Below are 17,354 nucleotides of genomic sequence, written 5' to 3'. Positions count from 1 at the left end.
GATATACTGAAGTGGGGTATGGAAGTTAAGGCAAAGCCATGGTCTGAAGTGTTAGGGGCCATCACCACCATCAATTATAAGTTACTTAACACTTCAGTTGTCTAGCATTTTCTGGCATTTTTGCTAAACATAATGAAGTGACGTTTAGCCTGCTACTAAAGTGATATCTGGGCTTCTTTCCAGGACAAACAAGAAAAGACAGGTTGTAAAAATACTCAACAGTGAAAATATTATCAACAAATATCATGTATCAAAAATGTTTCATATTCATCCTTTCAGAATAGCAGATTTAAGCCAAGAAATTGAAGGAGGAAAATTCAGAGAAACTAATTCCATAAATTTCAGGATTAGAAAACAGACACATAAAATAACTACAGTCAAACCGTATGAAGGAACTATTCTGCCAGCGGTCTGTTTCAAAAGCAAAATGGTTCCCTTTGCTGTGCTCCTGCACGTATATAAAGGCAAGTAATGTTTCAGTCTTAAATTTAAATATTTTAACACATAGGTAAAACCTGTTCACTCTAGAAAAGTCAGAAAATGAAAAAAAAGAAAAACCACAACACACAATAAAGTAAAACTACCTGTAATTCCATCACCCCAAGTGACTCGCTGGTGACATTTTTAGTAACAAAATAGTATTTTGAATTAGCCATTGATGTGCCCCCAAATTATTTCACGTATACCATTTCAGATTTGCTAAAACCAGATTTATTTCATTTTTAAAAATAATCAGGTTGTAAAATGTGGAATCACGGATGAGAGAACAACGTAAACGCGTAAAGACGGACACAGCTAACCTACTTCATCAGCAGTTTGCTATTTCTGATGACAAAAACACAACACCTACTGGCACTGGAAGCCTCAGAAACAACACTCAGACACAACGTTCACACTGAGTCCTCAAAGTTTGTCTATCAGGGGCCTGAAAACAATCAGACAGATCGGCCTCACAGCTTTAAATGTCCTACTACCACCAACATTCCAAAAATGTACTAAGAGCGACACGGCACTAAATCAGGCACGATTTAGTATTCTGCATAACCTTAAATAGTATGTACGATAAAAATAACAATGAAACATACAACTCCATTCAAGGATACACAGAATTATCTGAGTGTATAAAGGGACACATCATATCCCTAGTTATACAGATTCAGTATGTCCAAATAAAGATGTCAATATAATTAATTGGTTAAGATGTCAGCGAAAAATACCAATGGGCTGTTTGACCCTAATGAAACGATTCTAAAACTCAATCAGAAGAATAAATAAAAGCTTATTTTGGAATAGGAGTCAAGAGGCCTAGAAGTGCTTAAATGTCCAACAAAGAAAACTGTTAAAGGAACAAACTGTGAAACAATACGCAAAGCATACATTACTTTAGATGAAATATACACTTAAATACCACATACACAAGTGAAAGGTAAATCCCAAATATTACTGCAATTATCTTTGTTAATAAAGAGAGAGGGACACTGGACAATTTTTCGAGTTCTCTGGTAGTTTAAAATGTTACTATTAATAACAATAAATCATCACTGTTTACTAAGAAAAAAATGAGCTGTTTTTAGATTTTTTTTTCATTTTCATTTGAATCTAATGATTTTTGCATCTCCAGAATTTATTTTAAAAATAAAATTGTGAGTCTGAGCCCCGTCAGGCCCTGCGCTGATGGCACGGGGCCTGCTTGGGTCTGTCCCTCCTTCTCTCTGCCTACCCCCAGCTTGTTCTCTCTCTCTCTTTCAAAATAAATAAACTTGAAAAAAAAATGTTTTGAAATGAAAGATAGACTAAGGCATTAATAAAGACACTCTTTAAATTAAAGAATTTAAAATAGTAAACACTTGTCATCCAAAAGGGACATAGTTAAATAAGTTACGTGAAATGCAATGCATCCGAAAAAGAAAACACTCCCAGAAAACCGTGTGACAGCACGAGAAACGCTCATGACCTAATATTAACTAAAAAAGCAGACTCAAAAATGCATCTGAAGTCAGATCCCAATTGATTTTTAAAAGTCATGAAAATACTCATCTCTACAAAATACAATAACTAAAAAGAAATACTAATCAAAATAATAGTAGTATTTATGACTAGGTTGTGAGACCATGGTCGAATTTTCTTCTTCATATTTTCAAGTATTTTTCACATTTCCAACAATGAATTTGATTTACTTCTAAAACTGGGGGCAAGAGAGCACAACAAAAGCAGTTTGTTACAAGTGATACTACAATTAAATATGACAGATCCACTAAATACTCTGATAGTGTAACAGAAAGCCAACATTCTTAGATCGAGACAACATGGGCTCGAGAACACAAAAATCAAATCCCATGCTTTGCTATGGACCAGAAACAATTTAACAGAACACGAAGATTCAGCCTCTAGAGCTCTAACACTGCATTTCTTTCTCCTGGTTACATTCTCACTGCCACAGAACTCATTTTCTTATTGCTGCTTTAAAGCGGGTAATTATGTTAAGGACTTGGGAAGCCTTATCTGGCAGTCAGGAAGCTTTCTGCCCTATTCTCATACCAGCTAATGCCCTAAAGAATACTAATTAGGGAGATTTCAAGTTATCGCTACTCTCTTAAATAAACCTGACTGATACAGATCTCATAGGACAGATGTGCAACACTGCTAATTCTCAAGATTAAACACATGGGAGACTTAGGAAAACAAGGCTCTTAATAAATATTATTAAAAATTTCCACAGTACTTTCTGCAGATTAAGTGATTTAGAGGAGTTAAAAGAAAAAAGTCATTGCTTTAAGAAGTTTTCAACAGAAGATATATATACACAAAACAAGACATTCACGCTATCTCGCTAATAATGATTTTCCTTTACCAATAAGCCACTACTACAGAAACTTCGCCTGTATAAAAACAAATGCGTTGTTTCTCGGATGCAGTACTTAGGACATGAAACTCATGTATCATTTAAACACACAAGTAATTTATTAGGGCCTCCCTCTAAAATGAGCTTATTTAATAGAACCATTAGAAAGTCATGTCACAGCTGAACTCATTTATCTACTGCTATATTTATAATTCAAGATAACTGTTGTAAAGTAACACTACACAGAGTTTAAGATTAGGAAAATTAACATGAAAAGAAGAACATTCTTTTTTTTTTTGGTTCTTTCTTGAATGTTCTGCACATTTCCTCTTTGACAAGAGTAAATACACAATAACGCACTAGCCAACGATGAAAAAGGCAACAAATAGAAAGAAGCAAAATATCAAATCCTTTGATTTTGTCTATTGGCATACATGCCTACCCAAAAGGAACTGAATTTAAGTCACTTTTAATTGGTTAAAGGAGCTAAGTCCCAGGTTGTTTGTTGTTTTTGTTTTTGTTTTTAAATGCATTAACATGAGATTTTAAAATGTTATTTAACATGGAGCGCCTGGGTGGCTCAGTTGAGTGTCCAGCTTCAGCTCATGTCATGATCTCACAGTTCGTGAATTTGAGCCCCGTGTCGGGCTCTGTGCTGACAGCTCAGAGCCTGGAGCATGCTTCAGATTCTGTGTCTCCCTCTTTCTCTGCCCCATCCCCACTCAAGCTCTGTGTCTCTCTCTCTTAAAAATAAATAAAACATAAAAAAATTTTTTTTAATAAATGTTATTTAACAAACAGAAAGAGGTAGTTAAGCAGGACATAATAATATGGCAGGAAGTGTTCCATCGAAATCATATACTACACAATTTAAAAGCACAAATAAAGGTATTCTGCCTCCAGTACAGGAGAAATACGCTTCTGACAAATCAACTTTTCTGCTGATCTGAGAAAAAGTGAAAAAACAAAAACAACCCCAAGTATCTGAGGGCTCTGGAATATAAACAGAAACAGGTAGATTTTGCAAAGGAGTCAAAAATTGGAGGAAGCCAGCTGGCACAAAGTGAATTTCCTGGGGGTTTGTGTGTGTGTGTGTGTGTGTGTGTGTGTGTGTGTGTGTGTGTGTGTGAGAGAGAGAGAGAGAGAGACAGAGAGAGAGAGACAGAGAGAGAGAGACAGAGAGAGACTATGCCCTCAAGGGAAATTGCAGCTAAAGGGGTATAGGGCAACTAAAACTCTGAAAGAAGAATCCTATGTCTTCCTGGTAAGAGGAACCAGAAGCATGAGGCAACCAGTGACAAAGGAATCCCAGAACAGAAGAAACCAGAAAGTGGGAACTCCAAATTTGGTATATAGCCTCAGCCCATGTGTCTGCATGATGCTTACTTAACCTTTTTAAGATTTTATTTTTAAGTAATCCCTACACCCAACATGGGGCTAGAACTTATGCCCCTGAGAACAAGAGCTGTATGCTCTACCAACTGAGCCAGGTGCTCCAACCCTTACTTAACCTCGCATGTGGCAGACTGAAAGCAGTCTGAGCTGAGGTCTGAGCCACAGACCTGCCATAGACATGAGTTTGTAGTCTGAGTTTAGTTAAACTAAATGGTTGCTAGAACTAAAACAAAATATCAACACTCTTCTGAGGGACCTAAGTGAATGCAGGGTCTCCAGAAAAGAATATTCACAATGTCCAGGAAAACAATCCCAAATTACTTAGCATGTGAAGAGCCAAGAATACATGACCCATCTCAAGGGAACCGTGATCAACAGGTACCAACACATAAGTGATGCAGATGCTAGAATTATTAGACAAAGACTTTAAATAAGCTATTCTAATTATGTTCAGTGAGGTAAAGGAACAGAAGCTCAAAATAAATGAAGACAGGAAACCTCAACAGAGAAAAAGGAAAGATAAAAATAAACTGAATGGAAATAACAGAACAGAAAAATATAATACACGAAGTAAAATTCACTGGATGGGCTTAACAGTAGAAAAATGAGAACTGAAGGAAAAGCCAGTGAGCTTGTAGATCAACAGAAATACCCAACAAGAAAAAAAGAAAGGTAGGAAAAAAAATGAACTACTGGGACAACATCAAAAAGCCTCTAACATATAGGTAATTGGAGCCCCCAGGAGGAGATACAAGAGAATACAGAACAGGAAAAAAATATGTGAATAATGTCTAAAAACTTCTTAAATCTGGTGAAAGACATACATTTATAGATTTAAGCAGCTCAGTCAACACCCAATGGGATAATTACAAACAAAGCCATTCCTAAATACATCATAGTCAAACTGCTGAAACCAAGGATAAAGAGATAATCTTGAATATCTATATTTCTATATGGCAACCATGATGCAATTATTGTACACTTCTCCTCAGAAACCGTTGGAGACCAGGAGACAGTGGAACAACATCTTTAAAATGCTAAAAGAGAAACCCAGAATTCCATACCCAGCTAAAATAACCTACATGGATGAAGACAAAATACAGATATTTTCATATAAAGGAAAACTAAGAGGATCAGCTGCCACAACAGCAGCATTATAAGAAATACTGATGGAAGTTCCTTACACTAAAGCAACATGATACTCTAAAGAAACTTGGATCTTCAGGAATGAATGAAGACATCTGAATTGGTAAGTATCTGGGTAAAGAGAAAAGAATCCACCCTTTTAATACCTTAAAATACATAAGACTGTTTAAAGCAAAATTATAACACGACTTTGTAGGATTTATAATGCATGCAAATATTATACATACACCAAATATAGCTTGAAAACCAATGGGGACTGCAATAAATGAACCTGTATGGAATGTAAGCTTTCAACATCATATGTGAAGTGGTATAATATGAACTCTAATTACATTGAAAAGTTATGAACAGATGTTAAAATATCTAAAGCAACCACTAAAAAATAATTTAAAGAAGTGGGCATTAGAAAGGCAAGAGAGAAATTAAAATGGTATTCTTTAAAACTTCAAATAACCCAAAAGAGGATAGGAGAGGGAGAAACAAAGGAAAAGTAGAGGGAACAAAGAACAAATTTTAAAATGACAAAAGCACTGAGGCGCCTTTGGGCTCCGTGCTGACAGCTCAGAGCCTGGAGCCTGCTTCAGATTCTGTGCCCCCCACTCCCTCTCTGCCCCTCCCTCACTTGCTCTCTCTCTCTCTCTCTCTCTCAAAAATAAATAACACTTAAAAAAATGTGTATGCACCTAATAACACAGTCTTAAAGCTGACACGATTAAAAGGAAATAGACAATTCCATAATCACAGGAGATTTTATTAACACCCTCTCTCAAAAATTAATAGATTAAATAAAACACTGGTAAAGACATTGAATATCTAAGCACCAGTAACCTTTATACACCAAACCATATACTGCAGAACTCACATTCTTTTCCGGGGCACACAGTATGTTCAGCAAGGTAGACCTTACGTTAGGCCATAAAGCAAGTTTCGGTAAACTTTAGAAGACTGAAATCATAGCGAAACCTCTAATCACAACAGAATTAAATTAGGAATTAGTGTCAAGAGTTCAAGGAAAATTTCTAAACACTTGGAAATGAAGCAATATGCTTCTAAACAATCCAGGGTCAAAGGAGAAATTAGAAAATGCATCTAATTTAATAATAATGGGATTACAACACGTAATTTGTGGGAGGCACCTAAAGCAGTGCTTAGAGAATAATTTGTGGCTTGCAATGTTTATATTGGAAACAAAAAAGGTCAAAGTCAATGGCTAGGAAAGAGTCTCGGCTACATCCACAGTGCTAGCTGGCTGTGAGGGCTTGCACACCCACACAGAAAGTAAGAAGGTACAGCTGAGAGTAAGAAATGGGGCAGACGTGCAAACTGCTTACACGTCGCATATCTTCCCCAACCCAGCTGGCAAAAGGTAGAAGCCTCACTGGCTCAAGGTGTTTAAGCACACACATGACCACTCCCTGGCTGACCACTGAGCTATACTGACCCAGGGGCGACCTTTAGGAAGCCAGGGGTGAACAAGTGTAGAAGAACGTTTAAAAATCAATCACAGAAGGCAGCTCTTTCTGCCCATGGGTCTTGTCCCTGTGCTTTAATAAAATCACCTTTTTGTACCCCCCCCCAAAAATAAAATATAACATAAATAAAATAAAATAAAATAAAATAAAATAAAATAAAATAAAATAAAATAAAATAAAATAAATAAAATAAAATAAAATAAAAATCAATCACATAGGGCTCTACTTCAGGAAGTGGGAAAAAGAAGGGCAAAGTAAACCCTAAGCAAATAAAAGGAAGGAAAAAGGGAAGAAAAAAAAAGGGCAGAAACCCAGTAAACAGGCAATAATAAACAATACAGAAAATGAATTAAAACAAAAGCTGGTTCTTTGAAAAGACCGTCGAAATTAGTAACCCCCACCAAGCATGATCAAGGAAAAATAAGAACACACATCACTAATATCACATATGAAGCAAGGCATTATCACTACAGACTCTGCAGGCATTAAAAGGAAAACAAAAAGCACAGGTAAATTTTAAAGTTATAAGCATCCTTTAGCAAAACAATGCTGACTAATCGCCTCGGGTCATATCCACAACTCAAAGATTTGCCTGTTCTGTGCAAATAAAAGCTGTGCGTTTAAAAGTACAATTTAATATAAACATGCTCATACTCTAAAGTGAAGTGAAGCAAGTTTCTCCCTCCATCGCAACAAACTGTCCTGAACGAGCTCCTAAGGCAGCATATCAGAAATTTATACAACTACCTGCTGGCTTTACAAAATAATTGTCAGATTTCTACCTCTTCTGAAGTGCCTTTATCAATTTCTGCTTTTTAAATATTTCTGGCAGTATGCTACAATTTCCAGCTTTCAACATAAGTGAAAAGGTTTTTTTTTTCTCAAGCTATTACTATGAAAATGTATGATGCATTTAGGACACTCAAGACAAAAATACTCAATGTCTAAACATTGAGGGTATGACTAGATGGTTCTCTCAACTTTTGAAATATTGCTGGGCCCCTCCCTAACAAAACTACATTAGGTATATAAAAATCTTGGTTTTTGTGCAAGTTTATTTTTATTTATTTATTTTGAGTGAGAGAACACAGGAGAGGGGCAGAGAGAGAGAGGGAGAGAGAATCCCAAGCAGGCTCCAAGCTATCAGCACGGAGCCTGAGGCAGGGCTCAATCCCACGAACCATGAGATCATAACCTGAGCTGAAACCCAGAGCTGGATGTTTAACCAACTGAGCCACCCAGGTAACCCAGGAATATAAGAATCTTAAATATGAATGAGCAATTCAGAAGTTACAATGAAAGGTGATTTCTCACTCCAGTTCTTTGAGGAAAATTCCCCAACATTCTCCAAGGTCACGAACTACCTTACCTCAAGAGCTACCGGGGAACAATGCTCAGTGTATGGCTTGAATGGGCTATCACCACCTGAACACCCCAAAGCCACAAAGACCCTCACCTTGATGTTTTGCAAACAAACAAAACAATCAGGAATCAAACCAAATGGCACTCAGTAGAAAGATTTTAATTATTAGTATAACAACGTTCCCTAGAAAAAGAGAACTTTCATATTCAAGATACTGAAAATGTTTTGGTTTTTTTTTTTTAATCTTGGTTAGACTTAGTATTATCAAAAGACAGGTGTCAGTTTAGAAGCCATTTCTTAATGTAAATCAAAAATTAGTTTGTAACAGAGCCAAAGAAGCCATTACAAGCTGCTATATAAATAGGCATTTAATGATTTTTCCAATGTTACATTATTGATCTAACAGGCCCTTTGTTTCCGCTGAAATGAATAAGTAATTTGTTTAAGTTAACACTAATAGGATTTGCAGCACATTAGCTATCCTAGGTCTCTCTCATCATCAGAATTACTACTATAAAAAACAGATTTTTACACTTTCAATGAAGCTGCATAATTTTAGACATCACGGCAAAAGACCAGAGACATTATAAATATCCATCCCATGCAAAAAGGCATTTTTAAAAAATTTTTTTAAATGTTTTTTTTATTTATTTTTGAGAGAGAGAGAGACAGAATACAAGCAGGGGAGGGGCAGAGAGAGAGGGAGACAAAGAATCCGAAGCAGGCTCCAGGCTCTGAGCTGTCAGCACAGAGCCCCACACGGGGCTCAAACTCAGGAGCTGTGAGATCATGACCTGAGCTGAAGTCAGATGCTTAACAGACTGAGCCACCCAGGTGCCCCAGCAAAAAGGCATTTCCAAGTCATGATACTTTGACTATCACTTACCCAGCTCAATAAACATTTATTCTCAGCACTAAAAACACCACGGTGAGCAAGAGGTCTGGTTCCTGCTCTCAAAGAGTTTATAGTTCATCAGGGAAGATAAACAAACAAGGTATATCCATGAAGGATGCCAGGCTGCACAGAAATGGGGCCCAGAGAAGGAGACATCCAGAGAAATGGATGTTTAAGCCGACATGAGGCAGGAAGTGGGACATAGCCAAGCTCTGGAGGAAAAGGATGCTAAAGAGGTGGCTTGTGGCAAAGAAACTTATGGTCATAGGCACAGCATGTGCAAATGGCCAGGTATTTCTGTTAAGTGTTGTCCTCTGTGTAAGAGCCTACAATGGAAACTGAGACTTTAGTAGTAAAGCTGCATCTCTTGAGACACAATAGTCACCTACTTCAGGTAGGAGGAAAAAGGTAAAAAGGTCACAATTTCATCTTGGCCTCTTCCCCATGTTACCCACTCAAACACACGTTTCTACTCATGCCACGGTGCGTTCCAGGCACTGGAGGAGTCAGTGGGGAATGAGGCGGACTCAATACTGCCCTCAGGGAAGCAACACACAAAACCAACCAAATGATGTGCCTCCGGAGCAACGTGATTCTGAAATGCAGTTCCCAGATTTCAGGTATCGCTGAATGAAATACTGAGCTCGAAAGCTACCGTTGGAGGCATATTGTGATCGAAAGTAAGGGAGCAAGCATTACTAGACATCAAACATGGTACCACAGGAACGTCACAAGAAGCTGTGACACCGCACACACATAAACGAGGAGTCTGCTCGTGTGTGCAAGCAAATACCACCAGCTGATGCTTTACACATCTCACGGCACGTTCGCACACTCTCACTTTTACTGTTCGCAGCAAGGGAGGCCAAGCAGATATGGGAATAATCACCTAGCATTTGTCAAGCACCGCTGGTGGAGTGCCAGGCCCCCTGCTAATGTCCGTGACCTCGCTTCACAAAGTACCCGTCACCGAATCCACCTCTCAGATGAGGAGCCATGGCTTGGAGAGTTCACATAACCTGCCCAAAGACACAGAGCCGACGAGCAGTGGGGCGAGGGTAGGCCCCAGGGCAGTCTGCATCTCCTCTACCCCACCGTGTGGCTTCAGTGTCACACAAGTATGCGCTGTGAGGGAGGTGAAGGGTGATGCTGGGCCAAGGAGGTATAGCTAGACTTCCAGCCAAAAGTTCTAGTTCTGTGTCCTTGCAGCCGCAAGAAAGTCTTGTTACACTCTCGATCTCAGAGTCCCTTTCCCCTCCCCGAAGTTATCTTTGCCTCTCTAATAATCAGTCCCTCTGGGGGCCATCTCAACGGCCTTTCTAAGGATCGCAGGAGAATGAATCACAGAAATAAGTAAATACCAAAACATTTAACAAGCAACATCATTCACACCCTGTATCCAACACTATTCTCGGTGTCACATGCTCCCGAAGGACATTTCACACTGAAATCCACTACCAAGTAATCGTCATACACGTTCAAAGCTGTGCCAAGCTTCACGTACATCATCTCCTGTAATCTTCACAATAACCCCAATAAATTCATACTGTCATCCTCACTTTACAGAGATAAGCAGAAGCTTGTCACGGTTAAAGAACTTGCCCAAGGTCATACAACTACAGGTAGGGCAGCAGTGTGATTCCAGAGCCTAAGCTCTTCACTGCAATGTAACCTATATTCCTGCAGTGGTCATAGAATTAAGAAGAAACACCAAAATACTCTGATCTGAATGGGCGTACTTGTGGCAGTTTTCATATATAGTTACTCATTTAGTTACCTTATCAGAATTATATAGTTTCAGTACGTGGTACCTTGTTAAATAAACAAAAGTTTAATTAGACATATCACTTTAGGGGAGCTTGGGTGGCTCAGGCGGTTGAGAGTCAGACTCGATTTCAGCTCAGGTCATGATCTCACGGTCGTGGGATCGAGCCCCGCGTCAGGCTCTGTGCTGCTGAGCATGGAACCTGCCTAAGATTCTCTCTCTCTCTCCCTCTGCCCCTCTGCCACTCACACAAGCACTCTCTCTCTCAAAGTAAATAAATAAACATTAAAAAAAAAAAAGACAGAACACTTTAAAATTCCACACCGCTTACATTATTAAGCACCAGGGAAACTTGAAATCTATTTGAGGAAGCAGCTGTTTAACAACACATATTTTATCAATAACTTTCAATCCTAAGGAAATACATTTTCAGATGGTTAATAGCAAAATTATTTAGGATCCAGTAAGAGATGTGGTGTTCCATCTTTTACTGTTCTATTTTGAAAGCAAATAAAACATCTTCCAGTGTGTTTGTAAAACAAGTATTCGAGACAAGTTTAATGAAATGAATAGATGACAAAAACATAAATAAATGGAAAAAGTACAGAGATGAACAATGGATACAGGTATCACTTTTTGATGCTCCTCATTCTGCTCAATTTGCTACTTTTAATTCTCAAAGCCAATCTGCAACTCGTTTTAAAAAAGTGCAACGCGAGGGGAACAGAAAGGAGGCAATCTACACGTGATACTGACTGATTACCCCCTTTATTTTAGACACAGCTCTAAACAAACCAGGCAGCAATGCTTGTGAATCAGAGGACTGAAGCCACCGCATAAAGAGGGCAAGCTTGCATTTTCATTCATATACAAAACCTCTACCCCAAGCACTCACCAATCTGTACTTGTTCGGGCTGGCTGAGAGAGACAAACGCTGATGTGTCATCAATCCAGGATATCTGAATGTTACCTGTAATAGCGAAATAAAAGTAAAGGGAACATGTGACCCTTCAGATCACTACCAGACTTCATTTGCATGTCTGATATATTTCAGAATGTGTTAATTTTTTAAAATTTTTCCCCTAGTTTTCCTTTTTAATATTTATTTATTTTAGAGAGAGAGAGAGAATGAGCAGGGGAGGGGCAGAGAGAGAGAGGGAGACACAGAATCTCAAGCAGACTCCAGGCTCTGAGCCGTCAGCATAGAGCCCAATGTGGGAGTCGAACCCACAGACCGTGAGATCATGACCTGAGCCGAAGTCGGACGCTTAACCGCCTGAGTCACCCAGGCGCCCCTGTTTTCATTTTAATTAAAAAAACAAATGACTAGTGTGATACTGGACAGATAATCTCTCTGCATCTCTGTCCTCATCAGATGATGATGATGGCACTTACTGCATTAAGCATTTCAGGAGAGGCATAAGCTTTGAAAATTACAACTGGAAAACACAAAAGGAATCCAAGTAGCAAGAAGTGAGAAAAACTCAACGTTGATCTCAAGGCCAGGTAAAGCAAACAGGTAGCAGGTAGATGAGGACCAAAGAAAAGAAGGTGTCAGAGAGAGGAAACCAAGACAGACTAACGGAGGCAAGAAAAACCCGAGAGGGGCAGAAAGCAGTCTAGCGAAACCAAGTGATGTTCACATGAAGAGAGACAGACCTTCCAGAAAGGCTAACCACCTGCAGACAGACAGAAGGCACGAGGGCGCTGGGGAGAAGGAAGGACAGGCGTGGTGGGGCAGGAGCTCGAGAAAACTGAAGGGGAAGCAGAGGCCTAATTATTCTGCTACTGCTCTCCTCCAAAAGACACGCAAGACTGGATTTATTAAAACTGGGTTGGGGCGCCTGGGTGGCGCAGTCGGTTAAGCGTCCGACTTCAGCCAGGTCACGATCTTGCGGTCCGGGAGTTCGAGACCCGCGTCGGGCTCTGGGCTGATGGCTCAGAGCCTGGAGCCTGTTTCCGATTCTGTGTCTCTCTCTCTCTCTCTGCCCCTCCCCCGTTCATGCTCTGTCTCTCTCTGTCCCAAAAATAAATAAATGCTGAAAAAAAAAAAATTTAAAAACTGGGTAAACATCACCGGAATTTAGTAGTGAAAAAAAATGTTTTTAATTCCTGCTGAAATTTTCAAAGGCTACAAATGCTTGCAAACTCATTGTCATAGGACAAAAACTCACTTCCTGTTGCACAGCAAGGTACCATAATGACTTCCTCAATGACTAAAGTCCCTTCTCTACTGTGTGTGTTTTAGATAAATAATAACAGTCAACATTTATTTAGTCGCTGTAGGCCACAAACTATGCTAAATGCCTTCCATGAATTAGCTCATTTAGTCCTCGTGAAATGCTGAATACAGTAAGTGGCATCATCAGCATCTCCGGTGAGGACACAGACACACAGAGAGATTATCTGTCCAGTATCACACAACTCATTTGGTTTTTAAGTAAAACGAAAACAGGGGCGCTTGGATGGCTCAGTCAAGTTAAGCGTCTGATTTAGGCTCAGGTCATGATGTCACAGTTCATGGGTTCCAGCCCCACATCAGGCTCCAAGATGGCAGTGCAAAACCTGCTTGGGATTCTCTCTCACCTTCTCTCGGCCCCTCTCCCACCCAGGCTTTTTCACTCTCTCAAAATAAATAAACTTAAAAAGAAAAAATTGAGGGGCACCTGGGTGGCTCGGTTGGTTGAGCGTCCAACTCTTGATTTCGGCTCAGGTCATGATCTCAGGGTTGATGGGTTCAAGCCCCGCATTGGGCTCTGCACTGACAGCGTGGAGCCTGCTTGGGATTCTCTCTCTCCCTTTCTCTCTGTCCTTCCCCTGCTTGTGCTCTCTCTCTCTCAAATACATAAATACACTTTTAAAAAAATGTTAAAAAAAAAAAAAGAAAACAAAATTCTCCCCTGAGCCTTCTACTTAATTTACCCAATTAAAGGTTGACTAAATAGGGTAAGCACTTCGCAATTCGAGAAAGAACGGCAACAACATCAAAAGCTCTCAAAACAAATTAGCCATGAAATTCAATTGCATTTCCAGATCTGTATTTAAATTAACAAGCAAGACCAGAATTTCAGACGTCACTGAGATGGCTGCAAAGACTGGGAAACATACCTTGTTTCGCTTACGTTTCTAAAAGCTAAGTCTGTAAAGTGTTTTGCTTATAAAATCTAATACATATATGCTTATTTTACGAAATACAGAAAAGCATAAAGAAGCCTATCTCACAGTCAGCGATGGGGCGCCTGGGTCGCTCAGTCAGGTGAGCGTCTGACTCTCGATTTCAACCCAGGTCATGATCCCAGGGTCGTGGGATCGAGCCCTGTGTTGGACCCCCACTCTGAGCGTGGAGCCTCCTTAAGATCCTCTCTCTCTCCATGAGCCCCGTTTCGGGTAAGCTCGATCCCTGCTTGGGGCAAGAAACATGAGCCCTGACTTTCTCTCTCTGTCTCTCTGTCCCTCATGGGATTCTCTCTCTGTCTGCCCCTTGCTCACTTGTGCCCTCTCTCTCTCTCAAAAAAAAAAAAAAAAAAAAAAAAAGATTCTTTCTCTCCCTCTGCCCCTCCCTGCTCCTGCTCGCACTTTCTGTCTAAAAAAATAAAAAATAAAAAAACTCAAAACAGTCAGTGGTAATAGCATGAAGCTTCCTTTCAGTCTGATTTCTATACAAAGTGTTAACAAAAAAAGTTATACAGGAATCCTACTTTGTACCTGCTTTTTACACGAAATGTTAAAATATAAACACCAACTCTTCAGATATTCTTTAAATGGCTACATTTTAGAGGATATTAGCCCGGTGAAAAGGTACATAAACATTAACGGACAGTCTTAGTACTGGCCATTTAGATTTCGTGCTGCCTTTACCTAAAATTTCAAAGGAGAACAGCTTAAATATTTCACTGGTTAAAGAGGAACTGCTGAAGACTTCAGAAGGGTCATTATAAACCCTCATCGGAAGACTGTTCGATTCCACCTATCACCTGACCTGATAAAACGGTGCCCTACCACCCTCATAACTCCTATCTTGGTCCTCTTAAACATCTGTGCTCATGTGCTTGGACTATTCAGTGTCAAGCCGTGACTTGCCCTTACGAAACAGACGTTCTCTCTGAATTTAATCTTAAACATGATTTATCCTCTGCCTAGATTTATTTTCCGTGGTCAGCACTAAGGGCAGTCACAGTAATAGTATCCTGCTTTCCGTGGATTAATAATAGCACTCTATTGTGGGGCGCTATTAAAAGTTCCTCAGGTCACATTAGCACAAAAATAGCAATATATCAAACCCTGAAATACTCCATGAGTGCGACTAAACTCTTGCAGAGCAATACTCTTTCACGTCCGAGCTGAAGCTGTCATATACCTGTGGCCACCTGCACAGACCAAAAACATAGCAAAATCCTAAAAGTACATATGTACTTGTGATTTACTTACCAAAGGCACTAAAAAGCTGGTAAAGGTCGCTGGTTTTCCATTCTTTGGGGAATGTCACATGGAGAACATGATCGCGTTTTGGTTGCACTAGGAGACAAGTTTTGGATAAAAGGTTGACAGCTGAAAAGTGAATGATATACCAGTGGTTCTTTAAAGGAACTGCCTCCAAGCTAACTTGAGGAATTGCTGTGAAGGACTCATGATTACCAAACAACTCCTAAAAGTATTCTTTGGAACAGCAGCACTCTGCCATCTCACCCTTGACTCGGGCTCTGATACTTTATTGAACCCACAACAATTTGAATCCTGACAATTCTATGCAGACCACAGGAACTCATGAAGTTCCCATGAAAATTATTTAAAGGGGAAAAATAAAAGGCTACTCTATTCAAGATATTTCACTAAGTGTTTAACTTTCTCCTTTTAATCTAGTTGTCTGCATGTGTAGGGAACGCACCGTCCACATTCAATGGGCTGAGTTTAAGCAGAGGTAGTCCTAGGACTGAACCGCTCTGGCTACTCGTGGCTATAAACCGGGAATGAGGGCACTGAGGTGGCAGAATTCTTGTGACAAGAGTACACCGAAACAGAATTCCGATATGGAATGCAACACCTATGTCCTCTGATCATCACCGCAAGGACTGTTACCATCAGTTACAGTTCTCCCACATCTATATCCAATGGCAGGGATTGAGGCCCATAAACCAAGGTTAGAAAGAGAGCAATGGAGGGATGCCTGGGGGGCTCAGCTGGTTAAGGGGCCGGCTTCAGCTCAGGTCATGATCTTGCAGTTCGTGAGTTCGAGCCCCACATCGGGCTCTGTGCTGACACCTCGGAGCCTGGAACCTGCTTCAGATTCTGTGTCTCCCTCTGTCTCTGCCCCTCCCCTGCTAGCGCTTTGTCTCTCTCTGTGTCTCTCAAAAATAAATAAATGTTAAAAAATTAAAAAAAAAAAAAAAAAGAAAGCGATGGAAAAGAAAAGTGGGAAGGTGAGGAGGATGAAGTAGAAAACTAATCTGAAGCAGCAGTAACCATCTCCCTAAAGGACTGAACTTCCAAGGTTTTCAATGAAAAAGGAAAATGAAAAAAAAAAAAAAAAACAAAACCCTACCCAACCAAAAAATATACATACTCAAGTAACTGGAAAATAGAGAACTTATGGTTAGTAACACAGCTAACACATCTCAAAATTTATCATGTGCACTTATGGGAAATGATGAATTTAGAGTTCTGAGTGAAAACGAAATAATGAAGAGAAGATATACATTTTTCAACATTCAACTCATGCATAAACTGGAAAATGTAACTCAAGAGATGAGTTAATCAAGACCCAAGGGTACCATTACGTTAAGCATAGCATTCATATCCACCACAAAATCACTGCCTATTTTTAAGTAAATAAAGCTCTTTCTTCAGTCGTACTTTTCCTGTTATCCCTTCCAGACCACACACTTACATGTGCAGATGCAAAGAGAAAATACAAATTCACTTACAGTCTGGTCCTTCCAAGTTGAGATAGGGGATATCCATGACTCTCATAAGAAATAACCTACAAAAAGAAAAGAAAAACAGGTAATGGGCTAATTTCTACTGAAAACCCGACATAGGCATCTATTAAATTCTTAAGTAGACACTTCTTCAATATATTAATCCATTTCTAAAATCATTTTAAAAAGCTCTTACAATTCACCTCAAAGATTTTTCTCTAGGACTAAATATTAATCATAAATAGAAAAAAAACAAACAAACAACCAACCACCAACCTGTGGCATCCCTCCACCTACAACAGTTCCTGGCATTCAGCAGCTGTTCAATAAATCTTAGCTACATGGACGAAATTAGTGACCAGAGAGTCAAAAGAAAGTCCTCTGCAGGTCTGCTTGTTAGTTGAGAGAAACTGAGAGAAAACAAGTATCGGAGAATGCTAACGATCTTACCGACTTCTGAACAACTGTCCCTACAAATTATAAAGGGAACTCCTATGACTGGTGTTTGGAGAAATGAGAATGACAGCAAATGTGTCTTTTCTTTTTTTTTACTGAAACGGA

The 17,354-nt window shown here is 39.5% G+C and overlaps 1 protein-coding gene across 4 annotated transcripts in view; it reads right to left on the bottom strand.

Moving 5' to 3' along the window:
• Positions 1-17,354, bottom strand: part of PARN (poly(A)-specific ribonuclease) — a 167,224-nt gene that overhangs the window by 88,545 nt on the left and 61,325 nt on the right. For all 4 annotated transcript variants that reach the window (XM_023247037.2, XM_023247036.2, XM_023247035.2 and 1 more), the window contains 3 exons: positions 16,800-16,855; positions 15,307-15,393; positions 11,774-11,848 (listed from right to left, as the gene is read on the bottom strand). In XM_023247037.2, coding sequence (XP_023102805.1) covers positions 11,774-11,848; positions 15,307-15,393; positions 16,800-16,855 — 218 coding nt within the window. The remainder of the gene's footprint in view (positions 1-11,773; positions 11,849-15,306; positions 15,394-16,799; positions 16,856-17,354) is intronic.

The sequence above is a fragment of the Felis catus genome, chromosome E3 (genome assembly GCF_018350175.1).
Source record: "Felis catus isolate Fca126 chromosome E3, F.catus_Fca126_mat1.0, whole genome shotgun sequence".
NCBI classification, from domain to species: domain Eukaryota; kingdom Metazoa; phylum Chordata; class Mammalia; order Carnivora; family Felidae; genus Felis; species Felis catus.
Note: the sequence above shows the minus strand (reverse complement) of the source record. Positions and strands in the feature narration are given on the sequence as shown.